The 11,290-nt window shown below is 47.6% G+C and overlaps 1 protein-coding gene across 3 annotated transcripts in view; it reads right to left on the reverse strand.

Moving 5' to 3' along the window:
- The window catches only part of ALPK3 (alpha kinase 3), a 35,563-nt gene extending 26,156 nt beyond the window's left edge, over window positions 1–9,407 (reverse strand). Inside the window, exons 1-2 of one of the 3 annotated variants that reach the window (XM_075763998.1) lie at window positions 9,174–9,407; window positions 215–253 (exon numbers count right to left, since the gene is read on the reverse strand). In XM_075763998.1, the coding sequence (XP_075620113.1) occupies window positions 215–253; window positions 9,174–9,385 (251 nt within the window). In that variant the 5' untranslated portion in view covers window positions 9,386–9,407. The remainder of the gene's footprint in view (window positions 1–214; window positions 254–9,173) is intronic. The other 2 variants (XM_075764000.1, XM_075764001.1) reach the window with 2 other exon arrangements.
- Between the last annotated feature and the right edge of the window lie 1,883 nt (window positions 9,408–11,290).

An 11,290-nucleotide genomic window follows, 5' to 3' on the forward strand; every position in this document is an offset into this window, starting at 1 on the left:
TCTTGCACCTTAACAGGAATTACAATGAACGTCCACTTTGCTGACTGAAGTTCAAGCAAGTATTAGGGATCCAATCATGCAGAATAAGGCTGTTTGTTAGATCACTTCAGGGCTCTCTGCTAATTAATTAGTACCAAAGCATTACAGATTAATCATGTGCAGTCAGATTCAGCAAAGTGCTTGGTCAGAGCAGTTTAATGCAACGTAGTTTTACCTTCCTAAACTGGAGGGAGAGAATCTGCTGCTTGATAAGCTAAGCAAAAAACAGCATAAAAAACATTAGACAGAGAAGCACAGAAAGGAGCTGAAATAAACAAACCATTACAGAGACGTATTAATAATGAGTCATTTTGCACAGGTCAGAGTTCCTATTAAAAGAAGGTACAGCTGCCTTACTCAGGCTGACTGCCAGGATGAGCAAGCCGCATTGTCAATTGAAATCAAAGGCTGTAAAAATGAAATGGTCGTTAACCGCAGAGAATAAGTGTAAGGACATTTATACAAGTAGGTTTCCAAGAAGCAGCACCTGAGCCTTCCATGCACCCTCCGCAGCATTGTGCTCAAAGCAGGCAACTCCACGCCAGGAGATGTTCGATTAAACGGCAGGCAGGAGTACGGACTGCTGCAAGCCGACTTCTCTGCTGGCAAGCAGGTGGCCTGAGCAGATCAACCTCTCTGCTTCCAAGGAGAGGGAGCTCTTTGGAGAAGCTGAAAACTCTCTGGTCACTACACACTGCTTTCCAGCTTGCCAACCAAATCACTAAGGTCTGGCAAACTAAAAATTAAAATAAAATAAAAGAAGTAGACTTTACAAGAATCTACAGGTTTTGCTTTCTTTGCAGGAACATGTTATAACATTAACCAACTCAGGGGATAAAAATCAAACACCCAAGTCCTACACAAAGGACACCCAGATGAGCTACTTACCAGCGGCCACCAGCTCTCCCAAAGGAATGTCTTCAGGGACGCATGTTCTAGCCAAAAGGTCACATAGCCATTTTGTGGCAGCAGCCCCTCAGGGCTGTAGGAAATTACCTCTGGGCATTGACCCACAGCAGTCAGGAGCAATTCTTCACATCCTGGGCTCTCCCACATGGCAATCAAAAGCCTAAAACTAACTCGGTACCAGCTAGTCAACAGCACAAACTCAGTGATTTAATCACAGAGATGCATGTTAGTTACGCCTATGCCACAAGCTCACGGTATAGCCTCAGAGATGACTGCAGTGTAGACATCCCCTTTGGGATGTAAGTCAGACTCCCACATCGGTACGTGCAGATAGATCAAACCTTCTCAGCCTCGTGCACTGAAGACCACTGCTGAATGACCAAACTTCAGTGCTTTATGATGATGCTACAGAAGACAGCGTGAAGAATCAAGAAAGGAACACCTCTTCAGGTCTCCCACCCAAATGACCACATGCAGGCTCTGTGCAAGTCCCAATTGCACAGAAATCAGCAGGACTTCAAGTCATGCCCTAAAAATGACCACAGAGGGTCTCTGAAAACTGCTCCTGCCAACCACGAAGCACTTCCACCTATGGAGGCAGAATCTCCATGTGAATAACAAGTAAAAAAGTAATTCAGCTTGAAGGTCTGACTCTTTACACAAATAATCACACATTTTCATTGGGAAAAAACCCAGCACTCTGAAGAGCTCAGTGACTCCTCTCCTTCAGACCAGGACAGCAAAGACAGAAGATGTTTTAGACAGCCACTCAGGAGTAGCTTTAACCCAACAAACAGGGGTGGCTCTTGCCCTTTTGGCAGCAGCTTCACCCTCTCCACCCCCAACTACACGATCCTGATCCCTCCCCAGTGCCAAGTTCTGTTCACGCAGCCAGAGGATGAGCAGATCAGGCATTATCCAGCTGGAAAAATCAAACACTAACCGTAACAGGCCGAGGATCAGCCACTCGATCCATCTTGCGTGCGCTGTGCTGGCTCATGGGAGAAGTCAAGCAGAGGAACGTTGTCTTTCCAGCTGAGCCCCACCACCTGGGACATCCCTTTGAGCCCCATGTCCTTTCCAGCACTGCAAGGCATGCCTTTGCATTACCTGCCTCACTGACCAGCACGTCCCCTTGTCCTCATCACTCCCAGCCATCCTAACAGCTTAGGGAGCTCGAATTCCACCTCCAGCTGCTCTCGCCCTGCCCTGACCTTCCAGGGGGATTGAGCTTCCTCCTCCCCACAACACTCCCAAGCACAGCTGCCCCAGGTGACCCCAGGGGCAGCAGCACCAATGCGCTGTGTCCTCAAGGTCTGGGCTGCCCCCAGGCAGCTCTGTCTAGCTGGAAACACAATTCATAGAATCATAGGCTGGTTTGGGTTGGAAGGGACCTCAAAGATCACCTAGTTCCAACCACCCACCATGGGCAGGGACACCCTCCACTAGACCAGGTTGCTCATTCATGGGCATAAATATGAATTATGTCTTACCTTCCAGTTTTTCAACAGTAAAGGAACCCAAAAACATTTTGCATACCACTGCAAGGTAAAAATGTCCCTTTAGCCTCCAGAAATACCAAGGACCTAGGAGCCAGCAAGGAAGATCCTAAAACACTTGCTGGAGAATACCAGTGTAGGCAGAAGTGTGGCTTTAATCATGCTTTCTTGCATAAGACAAACGGGAAGGTGTTTTGGCTTGGAAGTAAAGAAAATCACTAAAATAGCAAGAGTCAGAATGAAGGGTGTCTGTGCCACAACCCGCTTCTGCTCATGAATGTGATCAAACAGTGAACATTGTCAGTACTTTTTTTAATCCCCAGTGTTGAGCACACAACCTGGGCTTTATTCACGGCACATCCTGAAACACAGTGCTGAATACTGGACTGAGGGTCTCTTGAGGAGCCTTGATATTATCAAAAGGAAAAGGCCATCACCACAAAGATCCGCGTATTAACTAAAGCTTAACCTCAATATGCTGAGGAACGAAGCAAAATTTGCTTTACAGACTAGAGATTTAAGCCCAGAGACAGCAAGATCAAATTCCGAATGCTTCAGCCAGAACAGCCCTGCCTGCAGGCAGCTGGTGTTTCGCTTCATTTTAATTACGTTCACAACATACCCGCATAGCACTGCAACAGCATAACTACATCAGACTCTAAACCAAACCTACCCACTTGGAAACGTGGGACCCCTGAGCAAGGCACAACAGATGCCCCAGCGTGCCTGGTCTGACACGCTTTGGGACTGGACCATCTGCATCCTCAGCTCCCCAGAGACTTGTTAGTGCACACAGTACAGGACTCTGCTAACGAAATGCAGCATCAGCAGCAGATGTGTCTCCCCCGAGTAAGCTTGGGGCCATTATAGTTACCGGATGAAGGCAAACACTTATCTTATCCTGAGGAACACATCTAAAGCAGATGAATCAAGGTCTAAAGGCACTGGTTTCTCTCTACTGGAGAAGAGGAGCTCAGAGAGCTCTGCTCCCGGCATCGGTGGGAGGAAAGCCTCCTGAGGCATCTTGCATCCATGAAGTGATGAACAGCTTGTTAAAAGCTAGCCCTGAAAGTACAGGTTTGGTTATTAACTGGTGTTGCACTGGACTGTGAGAATGATACCACTCTACTACATACCTTCTACCAGCCTCAATTCTTCTTTAAATTCTGTTTTATCAGACACTTTCAAACTCCTTTGGACATTTATTATCCTCAGAAAGGTTTTAGCCCTTCAACTACTCATAATTTTCTTTGGAAGCGAAGGCAGTCTTCCCCATTTTTCATGCACTTGCCAAATTTCAGTCTTGCTGCAAGGGCAGGAGGCAGAACTGTCAATACCACTCACTTTTTTTAATCACTAGAAATATTGCTCAAGTTGATGGCCTAGGTTGCTACATCACCCCACTGACACTGAAAAGTTAACTGCTTGAAAAACATAGATTTTAAATACAGCATTTTTTCTAAGCCCTCTCATGCAATCTCTGCACAAAATTCTCCTGTTTCTGTATTTCTTCTTCCCAAGACAAAGAATTCTTTCTCCTTCCAGCTCATGTCCTCATATGGATGTCAACAAGAGCTCAGGAGACCCTAAAATAGGCTTGAGTGGCTCCATCCTCACATGTACATGTACACGGACTTGATCTGCTTGAGCTGCAACAGTCATTAATGCATTTCCGTGCTCTTCCACAGCACGAAAATTGAGCCACACAATCTGTCCAGCACAGCAAGTAAACAGGGAAATGTGTTGATGATAGCAAGGCTGAGACCTCCAAGCTATATTTTGATGGAAACAGCATTGCACAAAAGCTCCTCAGAAGAGCCCACGGAGAACCGGGCAGCCCTTCTATCCCAAGAGCAGGACAGAGGGATGGCCCTGGCTATCCCCTACGGACGCTCCCTCTTACTGGCACTCTGACCCGTGACATTATTGGGCATGTTTTGCACATGCAGACTTCCAAGTATAAGATTTCACATGAACTTCTCTGCCTCCAAGGTTAATACTACTTGAGACAAATACAAGCCACTCTGAACGTCTTCTCAGCTGTCAGTAGCAAACAGTTTTCAGCATTTAAAAGCCAACAATGAAGCTTTCATGTACATATGGTTATGCTTAAGGCTTCTTTCCTGCCATGTGTCCCGCTTCTTATCAAGCACTTCATGCGCACACTGAATGAGTGTGTTTGTGTTTCATATACCATGGCAGTAATTATCAGCAATCCTGTGATAAAGCAGCTGTGAGTGCTACAGAGCTGTACAAGACGCATTGTTATTTTACAGAGTGGAAAATGGATGTATTGAGTCTTTGCTTGTCAAGGTCATGGAACGAATCGATGTCGGAACTGGAGAAATATGGCGTTTTTTCTGCAGGTAATTTACTTTGAGCCGAGATGAACACGGAGTTGCATGTAACAATTTAGAGCTAAATTTCATTAACAGAGAAGGTGGGAAACAATAAATTAAGTAACATGTTCCTGTGTCAGCCTCCCTAACACTCTGAAGATGTCTCAGATCTATGTATTTTAACTCTGAATTATTGCTGCCTTTATAGTCCAAATTAAACTGGTAGCTAGTTGAAAGACATCAAGGAATGAGAAAAGACAAAAGCAAAGCAAATATTGGACACTGAGATGCCCAGGAAGGTTGACATCTTTCTGGTAACTCATCATGCATAGAAGGTTTTTGTGGCTGTGGGTTAGAAAAGAAGCAAGGTGAAAATATAGGTGTTCATAACAGCTCTTCTGCCTTCTTCTTCTTGGACCTGTAAAGTGTGAGACTGAGTCGGTGTGAGGTAAGAGCCTCATTACCCGAGACCTTCCTCCGCTTGCTGAAGCTGAGTGAGGATAGAGCAGGTTTTAACTCCACCTCCTGGAAACTGCCTCTGCTGTGGCACAAGAGGTGCCCAGTTCAGAGGAGACCATGCTCTCCCCTCCATGCAATCAGATGGGATCCCAGGTCTGTGAAATTTTATAAGGTTTCCAGAGAAGAGCAAAGTTCACACATGTGATATGTTCTGTATTTTAACAGTGGTCCTGAAGAGCACTGTTTGTCCAGCTCCACATCCTGATCTTCCAGCCTAGGTTGTCGGCTCATCGGCCTACATACTGAGCTCCGCTTGATCTTCTAGGAGATATAGGCAGGAGGCTTTAGAAAGGGGGCTCAATAATGCAGCTTGGGATTATTATTCACTGTCCACAGCTGTGGGGGTAAGGGGCCCCACTCAAACTGGGCACTGATAATTACACCAATAGGAAAAAGACACTTCTACCCTAGAGACCCTGGAGATGGCCCTATTAATGCCTTTACTTTTGCCTTTTGAGTGGGTACCGGGTGTCCCTCCTTTCCGAGTTTGGGACACTTCCATACGACAAGATGGATACACTGAATTCCCTCAGATGCCACAGCTAGTTTCTCATCAGGGATTTACACCACTTGTTGGCAAAAGCAAGGTCCTGTAAAAAGTTACAGGTGCCCAACTGCTGAAGAGTGAACACCTCTGAACTAAGAAAGCTAAACATGCTTTTCAGGAACTAAGCACTCCTGTATTTTCAGCTCACTTTATTATAGTAACAGATCTTTCACCTTCATTTGATATTATGTGCAAAGCAAGAGGTAGAAGATTGGGAATGGTTTCTAGCCAGAAAAGCCAGGTGGCAAGGCACTCTCCTGAGCTCAACTGCCACCACAACCAGAGACAGCCGTCCAAGAAAAGATCAGAGGCAATGTCACTATACTCTATAAATATCTGCATATGATGAAGCTATGACAGTAGAAAGATATTTAAGCAAGGAGGCAATGCTGTAACAGGGCTGAGGAGCAGACATCTGCATTAGATGAGAGGTGTGGATGGCTTCCAGCAGAGGAGTTTGCCCAGGGCTCAGATGAAGCCTCTGCCATAAGTTTTTACATAAAATTGCACCCCTCTGCACAAGACGTTCTCCAGACTGAGCCAGTTCTTACAAAAAGGACACCGAAAGAGTCATCTTGAAGTTGGTTGTGGCCCATGAATGGAGCTAAAGCAGACCCTGGACAGGACTGGCAGCTTTACCTCTCGCTTTGAGAAGTAATTACAGTCAAGTGCTTTGAGACCTAAGAGTTTTTCTGAAAAAACAAACACATCTACCCCAAAATAAAAAATCCTGCCAGCTGCCAGGGCAGAAGGCAAGTCAGCATGACCATAAGCTGCTCCTCACATTGTCTGTTATCACATATGTTAAAAGACTGACGGAGGAAAGCCAGTAATCTCTTGTCACTGACCTATCTGCTCACAAGAGAAGATTCTTCCTAGAGACCAGCTCCCAAGGGCACAAAAGGTAAATTATCCTCAGTTTAATAAAGGCATGATGTTCTCTCTCTACGGCCATTTTCAATGCCTCTATTCCTTTGGCCTCTGCTGCACCAGTTCTGAGAATTTCTACAAGTTAAAAAAAACCCCAAAAACCCAGAAAAAAACATGTACCGGTTTCCAAATTACTGTACTTCAATTTACACAACATCCTTTTGCTCCTATAGGATTAGGAAGACCAAGTAAAACCATCCAGACTATTCTCTAGACAGGTCATGAATGCAAGCATATAGGTGAAACAAGTTCATGAGCCACCCTACAAGCGGGGATTCCTAAACTCGATTCTTTTCATAAAGATATTTCCATGCCTGTGAGTACCTCTGCCATGTCACTACGTTTTCTCCTGCTTTAAGAATGGGTGAAGAGAGCAGGCAAATATTTCGCTTAAAGTCTACAAACACATATAAAGACAGCAACAGAGAAGCTTGGAAAAAACCCCACACTTTCTTCAGATCAGAATATCCATTTTTGCTTTCTAACCACCACCACAGCAGCCTCCCACCGGAATTCTGTGCCCGCATCACTTGTCCCATACTTTTGATAGCTCCAAACCCACCAAATTCAAATACGTTCTGCATTAAAGAGAACTGCTAAATGTTATCTGCTGTTATGCATGTCGCTCATTTTGCTTTTCAAGTTCTCCCAAGCAAGCTCTCCAGATGTTCCTGGATTTAATTAAACTCCTAATTGCTTTCTGAAAGTCTTCTTGCTACACCATTCCACTCACTTGCTTTCCAGAATTGTTATGATACATTATTTAATTACAGGACAAAAAGCCCCACTTATTCAAGCCTTTGCCCTGCATCATAGACAACACCACAGTTTCCACGCATCCTGGCTCAAGTCTTCAGCACTTGTAGGCGCAATCAGGGCCATGCGGGCAATGAGACTTTTATATTCTTCCTCCTCCTTTATTCATTAGAGAAACTGGAAGATGTGATGAGCACAGGGAAAGGTCAGTTTTGCTATTTAGCGAATATTTATTCACTGCTTCTTACAACAGATGGGGCAGCCACTGAAGTTAACAAGCAAAATGAAATTACCTTGCCATAGGCTTTGACAACCAAGTACATAAGGGGGTTGAAAAAGGGATTGGACAATTTGTGGAAAATGAAGGCGCTACTTATAATCCACAGAATGGAGGCCCTGGACTCAGTTACAGATTTCCTGTGCATGGTATGGTCTGAGGTCACAGATTGGCGGTGGACGCTCTATGGGCATTTGTCAAAGATGCCGCAGTATGCAGACAGACTGCAATTAGATCACGTACTACGATACAAGCACAAAGGAACTGAATTAAGGCAACTTGACTTTGGCATTACCCCAGCTTTAACATCTGACTTCCAGGCAGCACGTTTTTGTCTCTTTCGGTCCTGTATTTATTTTTACGAATCTCGGATTCTTTGAGGCATCAACCCTTGACACGCTGGAAATGGATTATTTATAAATCATCAACAGGGAAAAGGCATGCTCGTTTCCAGAGCTTACAGACTGAAGAGCATTCCTAGTGAATTCAAAGTCATTTATAGGCTTTATTTTGAACAACTAACAGAATCACCAACACCTTTGCTTTTGCTGGCACGCTGCCTTGTATTTGCTAACCTCAGCCAGTCTCATTTGACAACATGTTTATCATACTTTCTCCTGTGCGAACAAAGCCTTATTTCTACCACAGACCTCATTTCTGACCCAGGAATGCCGTTCTCATCGCTGCTCGGCCTGTATCTACATTGCAGAAATACCTTTTTGGCAATAAGATAAGGCACACACGCAGCAGGCCCCTTGCTCGGAGTCTGGTGTCGATAACACAAGCGGCTTCACTACAATGAAGGCAGGAAGGTCAGCGCGGTATCCTGTATGCAAGTTTAACTCGAGAGACGCAGGAGCTCGTGTCCATCAGGATTTCACAGCACGGCAGTCGACTTAGCACACCTGCCCTGCTATAAAACGATGTACAACGCTGACAACCCCTGCCCCGGCAACAACCACAAAAAACCCACAGCCCTTTTCTGGGAAGCAGGGGGCTGTCCCACAGCAAACGAGCTGTTTTGGAAAGCCCAAGCCATCTCTTGGTTTTTCCACCCCAGAGATGATCTCTGGGGAGGGAAAGGCCCAGGTGGCCATGCCGCTTCCAGCTTGGCCATCACCTCAGTCCATTCGGGGACGGGGTATTGCCTTACGGCTTGGGACACCGCCAGCCTGCTCTCCTCCCGCTTCACCTCCAGCTTGTCCCCGCTCCCCCCGTGCCTCGGTCCTCCACCTGCCTTTGAAACGTCTCCCGCAGGCCTTGTCCCCGTCCCAGGACCTCCACGCACCCATGGCGGCACCCGGGCGACACCCGGGGGCTCAGCAGCCCCTCACCCCCCCCGGCCCGGCCGCCCTCACCTGTTCTGGGGCCGGATGCTCAGCAGGTAGCTGCGCCGGTCAGGCCGGGAGGCCCAGGCTGCGTTCTCGGCCTCCTCCGCGCCCTCGATGCTGCCGGTTCCCTGCCCATAGAGGCCGGCGAGGGCCCGGCGGGACGAGCCCATGGCGGCGGCCGGGCTGTGGCTGCCCCTGCCCCCGCCGCCGCTGCCCGCCCTGTCAGTCACCGCCAGCATTTATAGCCGCCCCACACATGCTGCTGTCAGTCGGGGGCGGTGGAGACATGACGCGATGGACGCGGCCCAGCCTGGCCCGGCCTCCGCGGGGCTGAGGGCCCAGCCTGCCCCGGGCCTGGCTGCCGGGCCTCCTCCTGCTCCCGCCATCACTGCCAGCTGGAGTTCATCCTTCTGGGAGAAAGTGTATTTTTAAATATTTTTATATTTTTCATCATAACCTCTACCTTCCCCACCTCGATTTAGGGGATTTTTCACACCTGGAAGATGTCTCAGGATCAGCTAAAAGAGTCTCCAGTATCTCGCAGGCACAAGGCTCCCACCCTGGCTGCGGCACGGTCATGGCAGTCGCGTCCCTGCGTCGGCCTCGGGAGCCTCTCGCGCCATGGCAGCCTGGTTTTTCTCCTGGGCTGCACGGGAGGTCTGTGCCAGTTATTTATTCCGTCTCCATGAAAAGGACAGCACAAAAAAGGGCTATAAAAGGTGGGTACATGTCACAAACTATTACCAGCAGTGATTTAATACCAAAGGAAAACATAACACATAATAAAATGGGATTTATTCTTGTTCCGCCTTTGTCTCACCCGTCAAGCTGTTGTATCGTGCACGGCAGGCACGTCGCTGGTGGCACCGCATCTCTCTGGCGCAGGATTGACGGATGGAGCAGATTTGCTGCGGATCAGCTGTCTGCCCACAACTGCACAGCAGTAATCGCTGCAGAAGTGGGAAGATGATGGTAGAGAGCTCCAGACTGGCAAAAATGACAGGCTTTGAGCTGATCCTCCCTGGGCAGGAGAGATAATGAACACAGCAGCAAGCAGCAGGGCAGGTGATGGCTGCGTGGATCACTTGGTGCAGGACACCCTGATTCCTTTTCCCCAGCAAACACTGTGATTTGTAAGGTGACTTTGGATAGGGACTGGCACAGGAGTGTGCATGGACACAGAGTGTGTACATCACCTCTGCATGGGCACAGGGATGTGCATGGACATACACACTGCGTATCACCTATACATGGGCACAGGAGTGTGCATGTACACACATGGTGTGTGCATGGGGGTGTGCATAGACACACACAGTGTGTGCATCACCTGTACAAAGACATGAGGCTGTGCATGGACACACACAGTGTGTGCATCACCTGTACAAAGACATGAGGCTGTGCATGGACACACACAGTGTGTGCATCACCTGTATATGGGCACAGAGGTGTGCACAGATACAAACAGTGTGTGCATGATGTCTACACAGGCACAGGGGGGTGTATGGACATACGCTGTGTGTGCATCACCTGTACATGGGCACAGAGGTGTGCACAGAAACAGACAGCGTGTGCATTACCGATACGTGGGCGAGGGGTGTGCACAGACACACACAATGTGTGTGTCAGGTTGATAAAACTCAGCCTTGACCTAAGTTGCTCTTGTCACTGATATATCAAACCTCGGCCCAAATAGAAGGGGGTGGTTACAACTTGAGTCAGATCTGCATGTGGAGAAACTGGTGTCCACCAAGAGAATTGCCAAGGCCAGCAGATGCGCAAGCCCAGGCATATGGGAGGGCAGTGACATCTGTATACCAGGGGTTTGGGGAGAAGTTTGCAGAGAGAGGTGGTGGCTGTGGGGGATTCAGCTGTGTAATCTAGTAGAGCAGTGCTTGCAGACACGACCAGATCCAAAGCCAGGACCCTCAAGTGAATTTTACTCTCATATAAAGTTTCTTGGATCCTGTTGACCTGTCAGAGTCAGTGTATACTGGGTCAACAATTTGTTTCTTGTGGTTGCAGAAGTTATGATGTGTCCTAAGCACCCCGAATCTGGATTTATCCAGTCATGACAGTAGCCTGATCAGACTGGTAGTTCTTCCACTCAAGGCCCAGTGAAATGCTTTTCTCAGCTCAGATCTCAG

This window comes from Balearica regulorum, chromosome 12 (genome assembly GCF_011004875.1).
Source record: "Balearica regulorum gibbericeps isolate bBalReg1 chromosome 12, bBalReg1.pri, whole genome shotgun sequence".
Taxonomy (NCBI): domain Eukaryota; kingdom Metazoa; phylum Chordata; class Aves; order Gruiformes; family Gruidae; genus Balearica; species Balearica regulorum.